The 20,945-nt window shown below is 47.9% G+C and overlaps 2 protein-coding genes across 14 annotated transcripts in view; one reads left to right on the top strand and one right to left on the bottom strand.

Moving 5' to 3' along the window:
* SETDB1 (SET domain bifurcated histone lysine methyltransferase 1) overlaps window positions 1-3,256 on the bottom strand; it is a 17,041-nt gene extending 13,785 nt beyond the window's left edge. Inside the window, 7 exon segments of the mRNA XM_080569930.1 lie at window positions 92-293; window positions 599-766; window positions 1,192-1,291; window positions 1,428-1,465; window positions 1,985-2,157; window positions 2,508-2,732; window positions 3,033-3,256. Coding sequence (XP_080426056.1) covers window positions 92-293; window positions 599-766; window positions 1,192-1,291; window positions 1,428-1,465; window positions 1,985-2,157; window positions 2,508-2,719 — 893 coding nt within the window. The 5' untranslated portion in view covers window positions 2,720-2,732; window positions 3,033-3,256.
* Window positions 3,257-5,731: 2,475 nt separating this feature from the next.
* Window positions 5,732-20,945, top strand: part of ARNT (aryl hydrocarbon receptor nuclear translocator) — a 28,232-nt gene continuing 13,018 nt past the window's right edge. For 5 of the 13 annotated variants that reach the window (XM_080569934.1, XM_080569932.1, XM_080569943.1 and 2 more), the window contains exons 1-5: window positions 5,757-5,912; window positions 13,575-13,686; window positions 14,952-14,996; window positions 16,187-16,231; window positions 18,957-19,001. In XM_080569934.1, coding sequence (XP_080426060.1) covers window positions 5,888-5,912; window positions 13,575-13,686; window positions 14,952-14,996; window positions 16,187-16,231; window positions 18,957-19,001 — 272 coding nt within the window. In that variant the 5' untranslated portion in view covers window positions 5,757-5,887. Of the gene's footprint in view, window positions 5,913-6,307; window positions 6,776-13,574; window positions 13,687-14,951; window positions 14,997-16,186; window positions 16,232-18,956; window positions 19,002-20,945 lie in introns of those variants that run through there. The other 8 variants (XM_080569933.1, XM_080569941.1, XM_080569940.1 and 5 more) reach the window with 4 other exon arrangements.

The raw sequence follows: 20,945 nt of genomic DNA, 5'->3' as shown, positions 1-20,945 counted from the left end.
CCACTACAGAAAATTCCCTTCTAATTAGCGAAAAAGGGGAAAAAAAGAGGAAAAAAGAGAGGGGTACATGACTGTGGAGGAGAATTAATACCTGTCTTTATTCTTCATGTTTGGGGTTTCAGCCACAATGCCAGCGTACAGCCAAACCTGATTCCCATCTTTGTACTTTGCCACAACCCTGCTCCCAACGTAGTGTTTCTCCGGGGAGGGGTGATAGTCATAAGCAATATGATTGCCAGAAAGCAAACTCTTCCCTTTGTTGTCAAATTTTACTTTGTACTTCTTACCAGCACCTGAAAGACATTTCAACAGGGCAAGATCAATAAAAGCTATGTGATTTCATACATGAAGTCTAGCACCATATACCACTCTGAGCACGCTCAGAACTTTTTTGGAAGCCTCTTACAAATGAATTTGGATAGCGGAAGGTCATTATGGTGATGTGTCACTTTCACAACATTGTATTAGTGTCCAGTGCTTTTCACTGGATCTTCTTTCAAGTGGCATTAGGTGCTCTGACACATAGGGAACTGCTCAAAGTGATTAGCAAACCAAAGCTTAGTGAAAGCCAGAAGACATCAGCAAGCACAGGACATACCGACAGACTGGATGGCAATCAGAGTTCCTTTGTGCCATGTTTTGGTTCTCTTCTTGCCCAGGATCCTCATGCCAATGTTCAGATCACCATCATTGCTGAGATCGCTCCCAGCTGCAGCAGGTCCAACAGACGGGAGAGTGGCAGGAGTTTGCTGAGGGGTCTGCGCATCTACCCAAAGAAGAACAATCAGAAGAAAGCTAGAAACTGCCCAAAGACTCACTGTCTTACATACGCAATGGCAGAGTATTTGCGAGACCTGAGACAGGAAGCACTCCTGCTATTCTAGTAATTTTAAGTGCCTCTGGATGGAGTAATCAACAAGCGAGGGTTAAGTAGCACTAAAAAGCTCCCATGTTATGGGAACACCACCATTTGTAGTTGGTTTTGGAAAGGTCATAAAGAAACAAAACAGAAATTTGCAATCAGTATATCCTAATGGGTCTTTCCATCAGGGAAAACAGAAAAGAAAGAAACTGTAATTTTCTTTTTCAGGAAGAAAACAAACAGGCCCAAGATTCAGACAGGACCAAGGGTAGGGCACACACAGGTGTCAGCCAGTATCTGTCAGCTCCAGGAAGCTCTCACATGCTGACCTTTTAGTGCATCCTGGGCATTTGTTTTCTTGTTCACAGCATCCATAAATTTCTGAACATCCTGGGCAGATTTTCTCATTGCAGCCATGGCTTCACGCAGCTGAAGAGAAGGAAAGATAAAGAGAATAAGAAAAAGTATGCAACTTTTCTTTCCCCACCAAATACAACGATGTCCTAAGTGTTCCAGCAAAACTCAACTACAAAAGTACACCATAGTCAAGTCTTTGCCAACTCACCAGAGTCTGATCCTTTACAATTTTGGGATTAGTATCACCTGTGTTTAGAGAGAAAAGAAGAAGTTTAAAACATCTTGGGGACGAAGAATCCATCCTACAAAGTCACTGAAAGAAAAGGGAACAGGGAAAAGCAACCGTTCAAAAGCTGCCTCTGTCCTTGGCAGGAGATCCACTCAAATTAGACATTTACTAAGTCATCAAGTCATCCTTTCTAGATGCATAACACGCTGCACTTGCACCTTCTCCACAGCAGAGGCAGCATTTGATGGGGACAATAACCAGGTAAGTGGAAAAAAGGGAAGGTCCCAGCTTGGGACCTGAACAAATCTAAACTCCAGGAACCATGGAACAGTTACAGGGGCCTTGGCAGACCACGCAAGTGGCAGTGTTCCTCACACAAACTGAAGGCATTTACCATTCAACCTTCTGCCTCAGGACCACTGTGGCTTATGGCCAGCTTTACGGCACCCTTATTCCTCTCATTCCGCCCCTGCTCCAAGACATGCCCCTATCTCCACCCCTTCCTTATTATCATGTGGCATGATGAGATACTGAACTGTTCTTCCAGCCCAAATCGATACTCATGACATCATCATCATCCTCATCTGGGATCTCAATCACTTCCGTAGGCTTGGCAGCCAAGTCCTCGTCTTCAGAACTGCTCTCGCGATACTGGAGGCCTAGCTTGGAGTACAGATCTTTTACCAGTATCTCACATTTATCAATGGCTCTGGGGGGAAAAAAAGAGACAGATACAGCAAAAGACAAGGTGAATCCAACTGTACATCTCACAATACTACAGAAAAAACACTGGGGAGCTACTAATTAAATACAACTGTCATGAGGTGAGGTAAGAATATTCACCTGAAGGATCCAAAGCCACAGGGGAATAATTTTAATTATCCCTCAATAACCACATAACAAATGAATCAATGCAGAACCAACCACAGTGTCAGTCTACGTGGAAGGGAAATGGGCAGCACTCAAAACATGGGACTCTGCCACCTGATCTGCCCCTCCTCTACTCTCTGAGGCCTCACTCAGACACAATTCCAAGGCTACAATTCCAAGCACACCCACCTCGAAGCATCATCAAAGAGCCGGTCAACATGAGCCACCTCTTCTTCCTTCTGTTTCACACACTTCTCCAGCTCCTCCAACTGCTGCTTCCTCTGCTTTACGCATTCAAACTTCTCCAGCTCCTCGTCGATGATGTCCTGGAGCTCTTCCATGGAGATCCCCAGTTCCTCCATCACTTCTTGTTGCAGCTCTTTGATCTCCTGGGAATCCATTTCTGCCGCACCCCTAAAACCACGGAGAGGTGAGAAAAGCCCAGTGAGACCCTATGGCTGTAGCACACCCTCCCTGAGGCACAGCCCTGGCAAAAGCACAAACCCCGTTTTTTGAAAGCTAGCGGTAAGGATCGTTATAACGTCCAGTCCCAGGGACGCGCAGACCTGCAGCCCCGTTTGATCCGGGCCTGGCAATAACGCAACCGGTCTTCGCGATTTTCTTCCTCTGCCCTACGGCTCCTGTTTCTCCCCCTGCTGCAGCCGGGACGCTCCGAGCCACAACCCCTCCCGCCAGCCCCGCGAACGCAAAGACCGCTTCTGTCGATGTGAGTGCCGGGTGCGAGAAGGGGGAGGCGGCAGGACGGCGATGGGGACGCGACGTGCTGGGGAACGGGGGCTGCAGGAGGGTGCCTGGGGCAGAGCGCTGCCTCTGGAAGGCGCCTCCTCACCGGGGCTGCCGAGCAGCCGAGAGGCGCCGGGGGGCGGCAGCTCCAAGCGCACGGCGCCCCGGCCCGGGGCCTCCGCGAGGCCCCTGCAGCCCCAGGCCCGCCCCCTCCCCTCGCCCCACAGCTCCCCGCTCCCCTCGCCCCGACTCCGCCGCCCCGCGGCCGCCTCGCGGGCTCCCCCCGCCCCCACCTCGGCGCCCAGGCCCGCCCCGACCCCGGTTACCGAGGAGGAGGCGGGGGGGGGGGGAGGGGGCCGCGGCGGCAAACAGGAAGCAGCAGGACGTCACTTCCGGTAACGGCAAGGCGAGGAGCCCAATTCTCCCCCTCTCGCCTGCGCGGCGGGGAGCCGCGGCACTGCGCACGCGCGAGGGGCGCGCCGCCACTCGCCAGGCCCTGGCGGCAGGGCGAACCAAGGCGCGTGCGCGAAAGGAGGGACGGGGGGGGCGTTAAAGGGGCCGCGGCCCGGGAAAGGCACGGTGCTGCCACCTAGGGGACGGCGGGGGTAGGGCCCCGGGGGGCCCGGCGGGGGTCTGGGGCCCTGGGACGCTGGGTGGGCCTGAGGGAGGGAGGCTGGCTGGGGGCCCCAACGAGAGAGAGGGCCCTGAGAGGCCGGGTGGGCCTGGCGGTGCTGGGGGCCCTGGGGGCGATGGAGGGCCCCGGGGTGCTGGACCGCAGCAGGGCCCCGGGAGCCCCAGAGCAGGCAGTGGTGAGGGGGGGCTGCGGGACCTGGCACCGGGGGACGCGGGGGCCAGCGCACACCGGCTCAGTTGATCTACTCCTCTTCCCAGGTGGAGGCCGAGAAGGCGCTGTAGGGGTCCGCGACGAGCTTGGCGCACCGCATCACCACGGCCAGGAGGAAGAGGCACATGAGCACCACAGAGGCCATGGCGAAGCCCTCGTCCACGTCAACAGCTGGCGGCGCCGCAGTGCTCTCCATGCGGGTGGCCCTCAGGTGCTTGGCCCCGAGTTCCAGGCTGCCGGGGGCATCTCTGCAGGACAGAGGCAGGTGAGATTCATAGAGGGTGAGTGAGATGCGGTGCAGAGGAGGTACGGGGGCCCTCCTCACTTCCCAGGAAAATGCAGGTTAAAATATCCCATTACACTTTTTTTTTTTTCACAGCTGCATTGCCCAGGCGTCGGGACTGCGCAATCCCTGCAGTCTTAGGTGCAACAGGGACACCGGGACTTGGCAGACCCTTCACAGAAAGGACGGTGGCTTGGGTTAGAAGTGGGCCGGGAGTTTTTGTGGGCTGGGAAAAAACACCGGTAAGCAAACAGGGGTGGTAACGGAGGGTGTTCTGATTGCTTAAGAGACCTTTGTAGCAGTGGACGGATAGATTTATACAAGGTTGGAGAGAAGTGGAGGCTTGTTCAGACTAGTGCCAGGAAAGCCACATGGACTGAGCTGTGTGTATACAGGTCTATCTATATATATATTTATGTGTTTATAAAGCTAATGCATGCTCCAGGAGCAAGTGAGCACAGCCTGGACTATACCAAGGATGGCACGTGATGCAAGAGGATCTGCCCAGTGCTGCAGTGCCCAGAGATTGCTGGAAGCCCCCAGGTCTGAGTCTAGTCCCATGTGTGCTGTTTGGGGCTGTTCCTTACCTCCCCACGGATGGATGGACAGATGGGCTGGTTGCTGTGCCCCGCTCGCTGCCCCGCTGTCTGCGGCCCTAGCGTTGTCCCTGACCGTGGCTGCCTTCTGTCACCAGGGCTTCATGAATACTGCAGGAATGTGGCGACATCACCTTTCAGGCACTCCCAGTAATGGGATCCTGTGGATTAAATTCTAACCCCCTTGAGCTGAAAGTATTTCCAGTACCTTCTTTGCCTCGCGGTTGAGGATTTGTGGGTTGCTTTGTGGGTCTTGCAGGGCCTGACAGGGGCACAGTACAAAGTGGGGAGTGTCAAGGAGGACAAAGGTGGCTTGTTCCCAAAATATAGCAAGCGCTAGGTCCCTAGGCTCCCTCTTGTGAGATAATTTGGAGATGGTACTTGGCTGGCTTCAAAAAACGGTGACAACTTTTTGGAACAGCAACGCTTTGGGCTTTGAACTGAGCCACCCACTTGGCTCTTGTTAAACAGCCTTGCAACACGGCCCAGAAACAGCGTAAACACAGCAGAAGCGCGTGTCCCCGCAACAATCTCTTTGTATTTTTTTTAATTTTAAGAGGAGAAGGCATCACCCTGACAAGGAGGAGGGGTTTAGGGCAAAGCCTCGCCCCTGCCACGGGTGCCCCCCCGTCAGCGCAAAGCGTTTTGCCGAGCGCCTTTCGGCAGGGGGCCGGGTTTGGGGATCCTGCGGGTGCTGAGGCAGCGGCGCCGGGCGGGGGGGGGCGGTTGGGAGGACTCGGCCCGGCCCGCCCCGGGTTCCTGCCCTCCGACAGAAACCCCCCCCAAACAAACAAGCCCCCCCGTGACGTCACTGCCCTGGCCTTTAACTGGCCGCGCTCGCCAGTCCCCCCCCACGCCCCCCCCGTGGCCACGCCCCCCCCCCGTGGCCACGCCCCCTTCCCCCACCGCCGGGCTCTTCCCACCCTGCTCGTTGGGCCGTTGGGCGCGCTCGGCCCGCCCCTGCCGCGGCTGGGCCAATAGGAGCGCAGCGCTGCGCGGCTCGCCCCGCCCCCCGGGGCGGGCGGGTGAGGCTGCGCGGCGGCACGGAGGGTTTTCCTGCGCCGCCATCTTGGCGGGGGGCGGCTGCCAGCCCGCGCGAGCCATGGCCGCCACCGCCGCCAACCCGGGTGAGCCGCGGGGCCCCGTGGGGCCGAGCCGGGGACGTCGCGCCCGGGGGGGGTCCTGGGCTGGGCGAGGGGGCTGCCTGGGGGCGGCGGCGCCGTGAGGGGGCGGTAGCTTTGGCTGGCAGCGCCGTTAGCGGGGTCGGGGCTGGGCCCGGGGTGGGCTGAGGGAGGCTGTGGGCGGGCAGGGCCCCGTGAGGTCGGGGCCGGGGACAGCTGCGAGGCTCGGCCGGGGGAGGCCCCGAGGGGGAGCCGGGGGGTGAAGGGGGAGGCCGAGGGGCTCGGAGCTGAGCCCGGAGGCTTGGGACTGGCTCGGGGCGGCGTGGAGGCTGGGACGAGGGAGGAGGGGAGCCCGCGTGGGGAGGAGGGTGCTGGGGGCTCCGGCTCGGGGAGGGTTTGGAGAACGGGGCCGGTGGGGAGGCGATCTGAGCCCAGAAATCCAGCCGGTGGCCCTGGGCTGAGCAGGCGGTTCTTTGGAGGTGCTGGGGTGGAGAGGGGAATGTCATCGCGTCGCGGTGTGGAGGAAGGCGTCCGTGCTCGGCTTTACTGCCTCAGCGTGAATGGTTTGCGTGGGCCCTGCGGATGCCCCGTCTGGTGGCTTTGGTGCTGGGGTCTGGCTTCTGTCATTCCCCTTCTGGTTGGGAGCGAGTCCAATACTTGCTGTCCTTAACGGCTGACGTTGCTTTTAGAGCCTTTCTTGCTGTGTGCTTCCTTAAGTTTCTTTTCTTAATTAGCAGCAGACAAAAGTTGATGTGTTGTTTTGAGAAGCCTTTTTTCATAAATTTCCTCTCCATCTCTTTAAACAACTGAGCTGAAGTGAGCACCTGCTGGCAAAAAGCAGGATATTCTTTCAACGTTTGCTCTCTCAGGTTAGTAACCAAGGGGTAGCCCCCTGTTTGGAGGAAGCTGGAAGTTGGTGATATCTGAAGCTTGATGGAAAAAAGAATAAACGAATCCTTCAGGCTTTCTTCAAATTTCTGGCTAAACTGGTCTGAAATCAGCACTTATCTGGAATAACCCGATGTCTGTGAAGTTTGCTGTGAGTTTACAACGTGGTGACTGAGATCAGAATTTGAGCTTCAATGTCTCTTTTTTTTTGTTGTTGGTTTGTGGTTTCCGACTATTCTTGCATGTGGCTTGAGGCTGAGGAGGTCTTGGGCCACGTGACTTGTTCAGGTTTATCGAGCACTGTTCAATGCAACTTGTAAGGTTTGATTTTTTTCATCCTAACTTGGTATAGGAAGCTTTCGTGGCTTTAAATATTGAGAAAACACATTGGGTCGTTTGTCTGTGGTGATTTTGAGGCAAAGGTGCAGAACTGGTGTCTGGAAATGCTTGGCTGTGGTGTCACATAATGAGCTGAAATTCTTCAGCAATCAGAAGGTAGAAATCGCGTTAGAAGAAGCAAACGTTCCTGATCCCGCTTAGCAAAAACATATCTGAAATGGAAACTGTCAAACTTGTGTTCTAGTCTTGTGGTGAAACGTTCTTTTGGCTCACAACAGCATCCCATTGAAACAGTGAAATCATTCCAAGTAGTAAAATCTTAGTCGTATGCGTTTGTGGTGGTGTGGAGTTGATCAGGAAGCTCACTTCTCCTGCTAGTGTAGTGCTGATCGAGGTTCTGCAGATTGGCAGACAAAGGATATGTAGCTAAATTTAAAGCCAGAAAAAAAAAAAAGCTGTTGCCTGGGGTAAGAATGGAAAATGTATGTTATGGGCCAACTGTGTAAGAATTCAGTGAATGAAGAAAGGAAGATACATGCTGCTTTAAACTGTTCCTGTATTACGAAGTGTTTACACAACTGCAGTCTTCAGAGTTGCATGACATTTTGGATAATGGAAGAGTTTTAAACAAATTCACAAGGAAAAGAGAGGGAACTTTCAACATTTGTGTTTAGTATTTGTAACTATCAGTAAACAGACTGACCAATGCTAACCTAGTCCTTCTAAACAGAGAGGCCATTAAAATACTTAGTCTGCATAAGCATTATATACATGGAGATTATTAGTTTGATAAATTACTTGTGAAGAGTATTCTTTAGAATGCTTTCCTTGATCTTGAAAAGTAGACTGTAGAGCTCCAGTGAGTACTGCATAATGCCCGAAAAGACACAAAATGTCCTCGCAGGTTGAGCAGGCCGTGGTGAAAGATGAAGAAGCTGACTGCAAAATAAGTTAGAACTCCTTTTAAGTGTTCAAAGTGTGGTTTGTGTTCGGTCTGGTGCCGTCCTGGGCCTTCTGTCCTTCCTCTAACTGCTACACGGGCAAAGCAGATCACCTCAGAAACCTGTGAGAGATGGGTGAACGCTTCTGCATTTTCAGGTAAAGCAAACTGAGAAATAAATCTGCCAAACTGTTCGGCTCATCTTCTCAAGGGCGAGGTGAGTCACCACACAGACTGTTCGTCTTATTTAACTGAGAAAGACTTAAGTTGTGAAGTGTTATTCAGTTGTGCCTATTTAAACAAGCTTTATGTTGTTAAAATTTCCTGACTAGGAGTGAAAAGAAAATAGCATTCGCTACCTAGGAGGAAGTATGAGAGAGGGTGGGGTGGGGGGAAAAAGGGGCTTGTTTTACTTGAATTAACATGGAGATTTTAATGTTAAGATTATTAGAGCCCTGCTGACTGGATAAATATATGGTTTATCAGCTTCGTTTCAAACATTTTGCTTTTCTGAATGTATACTTTCAAACACTTGAAGGTGGAAGATGTATTTGTGTTTGTTTTCTGCATTGATTTCTATAATGCTTCCTGGGGAGGGTTCCCATGCGTTGAGCTGGCATAGTGGTCCTCAGGTGACAAAGCGGATCCTTTACTTCATGTGCAGTAAGCCAATTCCCACACAGCGTTGCATGGGAATTTCAAACAACTGAAAACACCTCAACCAACTGAAAAAATAAGTCTTAACAAACCGGAGATGCAGAAACTGAGACACGTAAATACAAAGCCATGCGTGTTGTTCAGGCTGAAGCCTTATAGTGAGCGAAATGCAAGCGTTTGTTACTTAACGTATGCTGTTTTATCCGAGCAGCTATTAACTGCTCACAGACCTGCTCTGAAGCTCCTTGGCTTTTGGGGGAGCTAACTGATGATTAAATTTAAACTGATCTTGTTAAGCAAAAAAGAGCTGATGGGTGCCAGGCCTGGGAAGCAAGCAGATGCTGCTCAGGTTAGAAATTGCAGTAGCAACTGCCTTTTTTTTGCTGTGCCTTGTGCAGTGCCTGGTTGTAGCAGGCAAAGTGGTACAGTAACAATGCGTTTCAGAGCTACAACAGGCCTGTCTCGTAAATCACAGTTCTGAATATTTTCAGTGACTTTTTTTGAAGTTTTTCACTGTTGAGATGCCAGTAGTTGCAATAGAGCCCTTCCCAGGGGAGCTGGGGTGGAAGTCTGGCTCTCGAGATTACATTCCCTTAGCCGTTCTCCAGCCTACTCTATTCTGGGTCGTAATTGTTGGCTGAATTGTGGTTGTGCTTGCACATTTGTATTCAGTTACAAATAAGGATCCTTAATTTTTCTGCTGCCTCTGCTTATCTCTTCTGGCCTTAATTAGATGTAGCATGTGCTAAAGGCAAGCGGGGATTGATTCTGGAGAGGCTTGGAACAGAGACCTAACAGGAATATTGCTTGTTGCAGCAGTGGCCATATAAAACACACCCTGTTCCCAGAAGGACTGCCTGGGACTCCTGGTGACACATTGGATTTTTGAAGAAACCACTTTCAAACTGAAAATGAATGTTTGTCCTGTTGCTTGCTCTCAACATTTATTGTTTCAAAGGAGTGTATCCATTGCCTTTTTTTTTGTTATTCTGGAGAATTTGAAAGATGCTGTTCTTACCGCCTTGTGTACTGGTGTGTTGAGTCAGAGCTAAGCACCCTGGAACCTGTGACCTGCTGATCGCTTTGGGTTGGCAGCTTTCCCAGGGCCTGTAGTTTTGAATGAAATCAGCCTTTACAGATAATGACGACCCAGCTTTTCTCCTGAGAATCGTTTGAGTCTGGTAACTGGGACTTTTGCTCTGCTTGCTCCTGCCCAGCCGTGGCTTGCCTTTTATGCTCAGACCCAGGGACTCTCATGTGCAGCTGCGGAGGGATTTCTGTTAAGCGCCTCCGTTTCTCAGGACAGACATCTGGGCCGCTGAACTTAGCGTATGTGGCCACTGCAGACCCCCTCACCACAACCCCCATTGCCTTGTACGAAGTTGGAGCTTGTATTAACAGTTAGAGCACGTTTGTGTTCTACCAGGTCTTCTCTGATCCCCACGTAAAATTGTTATATGACCTGTGTTTGGACTGGGGAAAAATTGCGAGGGTGAGGGAGGAGTTAAGACTTGAGCTTAATGTTTGCTTAATGTTTTGAAAGGAAGCTTTGCATTCGTGTGAGTGCCTAACTTAGAAATACCGAGGGATGAAAAAGCTGGAATGTCCTGCCATCCCATCGGCCTGCCCCATGAGCTCCTTTCTTGGGGTGAGGATGTGGTGGGTCGTGTGAAGGAGTACAGAACCATTTTGATGCTCTTTTAGTGTGCAGAGCAACATATTGTCAGTTTACATTATCAAATGTCGAGATACTTTGTGTTCTTTCGTTTGTGAAAGGGCATGTTGTACCCTGAGAGGCAAATGTTTTGGAGTAGGAAGCTGAAGCATGAGGCAAAGGGATTTAATGTGAGATGCTAGTCCATGCAGTAGGTTCCTTGGAAGTAAAGTAGCAAAGACTCAGGTGAGGCCTTCAAAAACACAGACAGACGCCTTCCCCCGACTCTAGTTAGAAGTTGATTTGCAGAGGAACAGTACAGTGTCACTTCCTTCCCCTGCCCTAAGCCGGAAATTCCTCTCTTCTTAATAATAATAAAAAAAAATCTGCAGTGCTCCAGAAACTTTATTTCTGTTCAAATTGTGGTATTTGCATGCATATGTTGAAAAGCCACAGGCTCCTTGGGAAGCTGCCTATTAAAAAGGAATAAAGCATCTGACCTGGTTTGCTTGCACTCAGGGCTGTGCTCCGCTAAATGAAGACCTTTGATATCGGCGCTCTCTGCACCTCAGGGTTTCCCCTGGGGATAAGGGAAGCAGCACAGAGGACAGCCATCAGTGGCAGTGCCCAAGCAACCCCAAATCAAATAGGAAGAGGGTAAGGAGATGGGAACCTCTCTGGGCCCAGCTTGGAGGATGGGTGTAAGGAAGGCCAGCTTCCAGTTATCTCAAGTGCATCACATCAGCTGGCTTGAGCTTATCGTGTAGGGACTGATTTCCTGGCAGAGACCTCATGTATTCACATGTTGAAAACCACTAACCCTGCATGGTGGAAGTCTCTGTATCCATACCTGACTTTATTCTCAGTTTTCTTTTTGGAAACTTCGCAGAGCTGTTTGTATTTTGTTGCTGCGGCTAGTGCTGAGGTTGTGTGCTCGTGCTCTTCGGATCTGTCTGTTGGCCCCTTGAACTGCCAAGTGCTGAGCTGGGTATTTGTTCCATAGTTCAGTCACCCTTAGGAAGTTATAAGGACTGGAAAGGAAGAAACTTTCTCTGCAACGCCAGTTGCTTAGAAGGAAGCAAATCAGTACAAGTGATCCTGCATCTATCTGTGTAAGTACTGCTTAGATTAAACTGCTGTTGGATTGAAAGCCGACTTCAGTAACAGTAAAAAAAATAATAAATAAAAATAAAAACTTGTTAAAGCCTGATCTGTCTATGATGCTGAAAGTAGTTTTGTGTTGTTCTTTTCTGGGGAGGGTGGGGGGTGGGTGCTGAAGGTTGTGTTTTGTTTGATGTGAGAAGTAGAAGTGGGCATTGCTGCAGAGTTGCTCTCCACACTGTGGTTCTCCTTTACTTGTCTAGGAATATTTTAGTGGCCTGGGCTCAGCTGAGATTTGACCTCACCAGAGCTTCAGGCTCGATTTGTTGCTGTATTTGTTAAACCCAACTTTGATTGTTTTGTCCCTCCAGTTCTGGCAGCAGTTGATGTGTAAGCTCTCAGTGTCAGCGTACCACTTTGCTGTGGTCTGGGAACCTCAGCAATAGGCTTTTAGGGGTGTGTGTGTCCCTTCCACTTTGATAAAGCAGAATTGTTTTTTCTACCTTCAAGGCACTCCGCGCAGTGCAGTTTGCAAAGATTGTGAGGGAGATGCTCTGGCTGAAATGAGTGTTTTGGTTGCAGTCTAGCAGTTGGTTAGCAGCAAACTGCGAAGAACCACAGCCGTTCAAACGAATGGAGTTGGCTTATTTCGGAAACATGATCAAATGCCTTTTAACCTGTGTTTGAAAAGCTCTGGATCTGTTGCAGATCAAATTGCATTAATGTAGAAGAATGTTTAACACAGCTCTTGTGGTAATATCCGATGATGAGGTTTCAGTTGAAAGCATGCTGAGCGAGCTATAACACTACAGAGCTGGTTTCTGTGTGCTCCTGAATTCTAAATTGGGAGTAAGGAAAAAAAAATCCTGCTGGAGAGTCAGAAGTCAGGCTCTGTGCTATCGAACGCTGCTTTCTAATGTCAGGTCTTGGCTTGTGAGGAACTGAGGAAGTCAGCGTTGGCTTTGGTGAGAGCTGGGAGCCGCTGGCTGGGCGCACGGGGAGGAACGGGCGGCATCTGTACTGCTGGGTCTGGGCACGGACTGGGAGCCAGGCTGCCCACGCCACCATGGGAGGGTTTCAGTGTGTGCTAGCGTAGAGCCGGGGCTTTTGGCTTTCGTTGTGGGGAAAAAGTGTCATGTGTAATCTTGGGCCTGCCATCTGGCTTGTGAGGAGGGCAGCACGTTCAGCTTCTCCCTTACAGACTTCTCTCTTTCCCATACCCTGGAAGGGGTGTATTTTCACCTCTTTAAGCATCCCTTTCCACGGATCTTGTGTCCGTGTGGAACCTCTCCTATACGTTACGCTGTGGTATTAGCGGTGTATCTTAGGATTCATCAGTTCTGCACTTTTTGCAAGGGTTACCTGCCTGTTCCATCTCTTAAAGAATTCATTAAGTTTCTTGCTGCTTGTGGAACTTTTCTGTGCATAAACCACAAGGTTTCCAGCTCCAAGAGAGCCTGCTGGGGTACCTAATAGAGGCCGTGTTGTTTGGGGGCAGAACGACTGCTCTGCCCTGGGTGTGTGGCCGGTCGTGGAGGAGCACAGTCAGAGCCTGGCAATCTCGCCCCTTCTGCCCGCAGGTCTGGAGTGCTGAACAACGGCAATGTCCATCTGAAAGACCATCGTTTTCAAGGTGCCTTACAGGCACCTTGGTTAACTTTTTGTCTCTTAGGCTGGAAAATGCACCCTCTTAAGGAGGTGGTGGTAAAGTCCTTCAGGCGAACCCATGACTCTTCTCCTCCCCTTCTGCATGCTTATGCAGCTCGCATATGAGAGTTGTTTCAGCCCCAACCCGTGATCACATCAGACTCCTCCCCTGTCTAAAGAGGAGACCACATCTTTTGGTTTAATGAGCTAAGCCTTTGAGCTTATGGAAACAGCATGTAGTCAAAGCTTGAAATGGACCCTGAGCGCAGGCCGTGGAGCAGCAGTAGATAAAAGGACTAGAAGCATGCTGCACAAAATCTCTCTACTTCAGACACTGAAATGCCATCGCTCTTAATGAGAGCTGTGTGTTGAGACTGCTCTGTCTGAACTAGAGGAGGATTTGATGTAACACTCTTACGGTGTTTCTGACCCTCCTGTTTAGAAATGGCATCAGATGTTTCCTCGCTGAATGCAGCTGTCAGCTCTGGGAACCCTGGGCCGGGTGCACAAGCTGGAGGAGCCATCGTTCAGAGAGCCAACAAGAGGCGTCCTGGGTGAGTGTGTACTCCGTGGGTGGTTTTTTTACTTCTTTTCTGGATGTGTGTGAAGTGTGCTTTTGAGGAAACATTGCTCTCCTGAAGAGCGGTTGGACTTGTGATGGGGGAACTTGTCTACTTTTAAGCAGTTGCCAGATTCCTTCAGGTGCACTGTATGAAGTCCTTTTCCTGTGGAGTGGTATGCTTTGTGCCAGTCGTATCCTATAAAACCAGGGTTCTGCGTTGCATACAAAAACAGAGGGTTAGAAAGTAGAGTTAAAACTCAGAGGATAATGGGAGTTATTTGCCAAGGATTGAGACAGGAGTCACAGAAGCAGTGAGACAAGCCAGTTGCTGCAGGAGCGGTAGAGGAACGGGGAAAGTCTGTGCCTTGCTCAGACCTTTACAACTGCGCCCTCTTTGGGATGGGGTGGGGGGGAAGCCGCAATGTGCTTGTGGTAGGCTTTTTGTTTGCTAAAAATGCCTTTGCAAATTAAAAGGATATTGAGTGGCTTCTTTTAACGCAAAAAAAACTTCCTCTTAACTTTCAAGCTAATTAAAATCTCTCTGCGCTCTCCCTGTCACTCACTTTTTCCTTTACCTCCGTTTGCTGATTGATGCTCCCAGTCCCCTGCAGCTCCTCCCATGCTGTCTGCTGCTTGTTCCTTCACTTCGTTTACAAACATGCGTGCTGCTGTGCTGTCTCTACATACCAGTGTTCCATCCTGAAAGGAAGCGTAGTGAAAAGCTTTTCCTCTGCCATCCCACATACACTTGTAACAGGGACAAAACATGCTTCTAACAGCACTGTGACATTGTCATTGCTGAACTAAGGATGGCCGTGCAGGTCACCAGACTGAACTGTAACTCTTGAAATGTTGTGCCCTCCTCTTTTTTTTCTCTCTTAACGCAACTGGTCCAAACTTTTGAGTTGCAAATGCTCTATTTGTAGGTTGTTGATCAGTCACTTGAGCAACAAGAAGCAGTTGTGGCAGCCTGTTGTGCTTCAGATTGCTGCTGTGAGATCCAGAGCATTTGGAGTAGGAGTTTGATGCAACGGGTGCTCAGTGGCCTGTCTTTTGAACCGTTTCCTTGCTCTGTGTCTGTTAGACACATAAAAGAAGCCCCATTCTAAACCTTGGGGATTGTTTCATGTTAATATTTGGGATTACTTAAATCTTCCTTTCAGGAATCATCTGCATCCCTGCAAGGACAGAGGAAAAAATATCCTGTAAAGGAGAAACTGCTTGGTTAATAATTCTCTTATTGCTTCTGTTTTTCAGGCTTGATTTTGATGATGATGGAGAAGGGAACAGTAAATTCCTCAGGTGAGGGAGAACATCACATCCAGAAGTTTCTGTTGTGTGATCTAAAGTGTCTCTGCATTCCCCTCAGAGTAGGAGCTTGCTGCTTCTGTGGCTTTTCCTGTCCAGCAGTGCCAAGTAAAAGAAATGGCTGTGAAGGAGAGGAGGCAGCAATCCACTTCCTTAAGCTCTTCCCTTTCTCTTAGTAAGCAGTATTTCTCCATCTCTGCAGCTGATGCCAAATCAAAGCTGCTGTGCATATGGGGTCTGTGAGTCTGGAGAAGGGACTGTGGTTGGGAGGAGATCCTGTTACTGCCTGGGATATTGTCTCTACCTCAAAACTCCCAGGGCCAGCCCCACAATGCAGTGAGGTCAGCTGTAGAGGTGAGCCTTCTGAGCTCACAGCAAGGGCGGTAGCAGTGTTGCAGAACTCAGTGATGATGATAGTGTTCAATACCAGCACTGCGGAAGATTAAATATTTTCCGTGAATGCTCCCAGCAATCTGTTGTTTGTTTCAGCACAGCACTGTAGGAGCACTGCTGCTGGCCCAAGCCGCTGTTTATTGTAGAGAAGAATCTTCTGCCAAATAGTTTGTCAGCACTACAGTGAGATGCTGAGCTTTTGTTAGGGCCTTAGATATGTATCACTTAATTCTCATCTGTTGTGAGGATGTTCCAATTACAGAGACCTCCTTGTTCCTGAGGAGTTGGCAAGCCTGCAAGTATCTCCTCTCACGACCCATATGGAATGCAGAAGAGTTGGAAGATCTCATGTAACTTATTTGTAGTCTCACTACATGGTTTGGGATTGGACAACTAATGTACGTCAGTCTGCTAGAGGTGACTTCAGGATGGCTTCAAGATAATTATGGTCCTGATGATCGTAGGATTTACCTATGAGATCTTTTTGGATGAAGGTGTTGGTCTGGACTAATTGCATCTTCAAAGCTCAGTTGAACCTATTGCTTTGTGTGCGTTCACTTAAATTACTGAGTGAAACGCCATTGTCTCTGATAGGAATGTGATGCGGAAGACATCTATGTTATAAAAGTCTACACTCTATTTTAATTAGATAAAGGAAGAGTATGGTTCTGGATTGCCTAAGCTCAGCAGAGTTTACATTTTCTGCATGTTTTGTTAAACCTTGTTGTTCTCTTTGTCTTTGGGAAATAAGTGTAAACACTTTTTTTATCTTCCTCTCCCCTTTCTCCTAGGTGTGATGATGACCCAATGCCAAATGATAAGGAGAGATTTGCCAGGTAAGAATTTGTTGTGTTGCAGTTTTGGAAGATTGTGGTGCCAAACCACCGTAATGTAAGAGATCCTGCAGCAGCCTTCTAATTAGCAGCTAGGTTTTTCTCTTCTTTGAAGGAAGGTGCATCTTGCACCAAAGGACCGAGATATTTTCCTTTTTTTTTTTTTTTGGACCAGTTCATTATGAGTATGATAACTTTGTCTTCTTTCTTAATATCTATTTCAGCTGTTGCCTTGGACTCTCATGCTTTTCTCCTGCCAAGAAACTTGCAGAGACAAGTTTCATGCTTAGCTTAGGTTTTATTCGAACAGGGTTTTCTGGCAATTTTTGTGCTTACCTGTGTGTGTGTGTGGCTTGTGTGTTCTGTGGGGGAGTAAGTTAGGCAGAAGCTTCCCTTAAATAAGGGATTTCCTAGACACTAGAGTGTACAGTAACATTATAGGCAGTATTTTGGTGCTGATTTTCTACTTGGTGGTGTCTGAGACCAGCTCTATACTGTCTAGTAACTTCATGGTATTTTTCAGTTTTCTGAAGCCCATGAAACTAAATTTAAGTATTTTATGGGTTTCATTTATGTTGCAGTATAACGTTTTTTGTCAAATTAAGCTTCTTTTGTGTATATTGAGTATTATAAATTTCAGATTGTCCCCTTAGTGCAAAGGCTCATCATCTTACGTCTTGCTAGGAGGAAAAGTGAGCAAATACACAGTAATGGTCAAGATACTATGCTTAGTCGTGTGTCCTAAGGAGAGATCAGACTTCAGAAGTTCCTGAAACTGGAGTTGAAATAAAAGTGCTTGAGAACAAGGGGGAGTGGACTGCCCAGCATGTTGTGTCAAGGACCCTGAGGATCAGCAGGGCGTTATGTTGATTGTGGGGGCCTCTTTCTGCAATTTCCTGGAGGTGATGCAATGAAACTACTGGTGTAGAAATAAAGGCTTTATAAAATGTCTATCCATGTTTCAGCCAGAGCAGTAAACTTCTGTCAAAGTTTTAGTGCACAGAGGGAAATACTGCAAAGCCAAAATTTCAGGTCACAGTTACGCTGATCGTCTGCCAAATATCTAGGAGTGACTTCTAAGCTGAGGCTCTCTAGCTTTTAAGTGGTTTGACTTGATCTGAAATTAAGCAAATTGGAAATGTATTTGCCAGCCCACACCAAATAACTTTATTCCCTAGTGCAAGTCATAAACTCTGGAAACTTAAGGCATAGCAGACCCCGATAATTTAAGTGGTAGGATAATGCAAAATACCAAAAAGGCATATTCTGTAGGTAGGAATTGCGATGTTGAATGGTTTCATAGTCTCTAAAGTTAGAAGACCTACTTGTTAACTGTACACCGGTACCATAGCTGGAGTGGGGTCTCAGCTTCCTGTGACTCCTGTTGTGGTGTGCCCTTTGATTACCTTGGTTAATATGCACGAGGTTGGAGAAGAAAGGAGGAACACACAACATGACAACCAAAGAACAAAACCCCAACCAACCAAAAAAAAACATCACAACCCCAGAACTGAATGTTATACACCCAAAGTTGCTAAGGCCCAGACCCGTTGTCTGCAGCATTTAGGACGTCTGCAGTACCTGTGCACTTTAATGTAGAGGTTATCACTTGCAGTTGCTGACTTGGGCAACTCGCTAAAGGACAGTAGCAGGAGGTGAAGAGTACTGACAAAGTCTTCAGCATTCTGACACCCTGAATGCAGGTGTAAGAAAAGGGTGCCACAGATCCTCTCTGCATCTGTCCCCCTTGGCCTGCTCACAGATCTCTTTTCCATGACTGCTGGTATCATGTGCTCTTCGTAACTTTCTGGTAGCCTACATCTTTCAGTACATTCTTCATCCATCCTCAGATGATGTGAAGCAAAACAGAGCATAAAGGAGAACATCACTTTTTAAGTGCTGTGTTAGAACCTGTTTGAAGTGGAAAAGCGTCACAGCTGGCTAATGCTAAAATACACCTATTAGACTCCAGAAATGCACATTATATGTCTTAGATGCTCAGCAATTGAGCGATTGCCCGCATGCCTCACTGAGAACACATGGTTACCTTCACCTTTCCTGGCAGTAGCTCTTGAACGATTATTTGTTATCCAAGGCAGCCGAGCCTCAAGTGGAAAAACTTACTAGCCTTTTCAAAACATGGTTTGCAGATTCCTCTTCCCTGAAAACTGAAAGTGCATGCAAGTTGGTGGGAATGTCTGCCTGCCTTTTTGTAAATGATGTGCGTAACATCTGTGTGTGTGTAACTTGTCGTGTAGCCATCTTGACTGTGTTGTCCTGAATGGTGTTTATGTAACAGCATTACAAAAATGTGTTATCTGTGAATCTTACACTCTTTAGATTTTTTAAATCTGCTTTTCTGATTTCTTAACCTCAAACAGGCTGTTGATTTTTTTATTCCTCTTTAAAGAAAGAGCAGTTTAATGTAGTCTAGACCCTCTTCTTAGTTTTGCCATTAACCTTTTAATCTCGCACAGAATGATCTGCACCTCAGTTACATGTAAAATCTACTCCTTACCTATTTTATGATTCTGATAAGCATTCTAAAACTTTAAAGCAATGTAGATTAGTTTAATGTGTAATAATGCAAACTGACTGCTTTGTTTTATGGAATTAATCTTCTGCAAAACAGGCATATCTGTAGGCTGGGTTTCCTAGTACATCTTCCCATTTTTCATTTCTTTAAACTTTTTTCCATTTTAGCTTAGCTCGCTGATTTTATTTTTAGGTCTGATGATGAACAGAGTTCAGCGGATAAGGAGAGACTTGCCAGGTAGGAGAACGGAGATTTCAAGCATGGACAAGCAGAGTATTTCCTTTCCTTTATATATCTCTAGGCATCCCTTCTCCTTTTTTTCCCCCCTCCTTCCCTCATCTGCTGCAGTAGAGGACTTGAAAGTGAACAGACTTCTGGAAATCGCTGTGTAATGCAAATTAGGAGGGGAAAGGCATCTAGTTCCCTTGTAAGAATGTCTTTGGGGAATACACAAAAGGATTTGTTTGCTGAAGGCTACAGGGAAGAACATGGTTGGACCACTGCTTTCACTGAGTATTGTAGCTTTGCTAACCTGTGCTAAATACAGTTTCTCTTGTGCTGGATCAAGGTGGCAAATGCCTTGTTCTGGCCTTGGTAAGGTTTTCTCATGGGAATGCTATTATACTGTCAAAACAGGCATTAAAAAGTGTACTATTTATTTTTTTCTATTTCTTAATTTCACGGCCCCTTAAAAGCTTCCAGGAAAGTTGAAGAACAATTTAGGCTTACTGAAAACAGGATTTTTTCTTGAGTTTCCTGCTTGGAGTTTCTTAGGAACCATGACTCTCGCTGAAATGACTGCTTCAGTCATTGTGAATTCTGTACCATTAATATAGAAATGTGCCCTGAGAACATGTGTTCCCAGCTGCAGGTGGTAGAGATGGTGTGTTGTCAGGACTGCATTTCTCCAACAGCAAAACACTGACCCTGAACGTATCCTTCCCTGTTCTGAACTGCAAAAACAGCTTAACTGCCAGGGATTCTGTTGCTTGCCACTCACGGCTTGTTACTGCTGCAGAGCTGAGGGTTAATTCATGAATTAATGGCTTGTATTGTGGTTTGCCGTCCTGCAAACTTACCGTGTAACTTTTTTCGATTGTTTCACCCTAGATTGATTCTTAAACAGTACGCAGGACTAAAAGACTGTTCTGAGTGTTGAGAATGCCATGGTTCTGGTCAATTTACTGCCTACTTTCTGGTTTTAAGCCAAAAAATAACCCTCAGACACAGTCTTTCCTAACTGCGGTATTGCGTAGCTTAAATATTTGAGGAGGTAGGGAAGCCTTATAGGTGAGGCTTGTGACTACAGCAAACAGCAGTGTCTTTCGGGAATTTCTCTTCCAATGAAATAGTGGCTCTCTCCCCAGTAGTCATTTCTTGCTGTCATGCAAGAGCCTGAAGTAAAGAACATTTGGCAGTGGGGCAAGTAAAATGTCTAGTGATTTCCCAATAGCCTTTGTAGTGGAGGTTGTTTAATTTTCACAATTGAGCATGCAAGTTTGGAGAAACTGAATTAAAGGTGAGTGTGATAATTGAAGCACTTCTTTTTCTCAGTATCAGTTTCTTGCAGCAAGGAGCAAGGTCACTGAATGATTGCACGCACCTGGGTGTTGATAAATGCTTCATTTTTTATCCTCTTTCCCTTGCCTGTCTGTTCCTTCAAATGCTCATGTCATTTACATTTTTCATGTGCTTCCGTGCATCTGATCCATCCTTTTGTATAGGAAACCTGGCTTTTAAGTTCTGTTTTGAAAAACCTGTGTTAGTGCTGCAGTGAAATTACATGTACTAGATAAAAAGAATTGAATACAGAAATTATATTCTGACTTCTGGGGACTTGATGAGGAATGTGCCTTGTGAGCACACTTGCAAAAGGCATGTGAAGAACATCTGTAAGGACAGTAAATGGGCAGCATTGTTGTACTGCCTCAATGGAAATGTGTGTGCACCACCCAGGTCCTTACCTGGTAGGTGGGTTGTCTGTGTTGGCCTTGATCTGTAGAGAAATGAGGTGTACATCTCCCCTCCTCAGAAGTTTTCCCTTCTGCCATATTGCCAGCTTTCAATGTAACCGAGAAGTATCTTCATAAAGGCACTGTAAGGTGAGGCCCCTTTGTTGTAATTTAGGTGTCCAAGTCTTAATTGCAGCCCTGGCCTCCTTGTATGGTTATTGGAGATGAG

The sequence above is a fragment of the Anser brachyrhynchus genome (genome assembly GCF_964034855.1).
Source record: "Anser brachyrhynchus genome assembly, chromosome: 28".
NCBI lineage: Eukaryota > Metazoa > Chordata > Aves > Anseriformes > Anatidae > Anser > Anser brachyrhynchus.
Note: the sequence above shows the minus strand (reverse complement) of the source record. Positions and strands in the feature narration are given on the sequence as shown.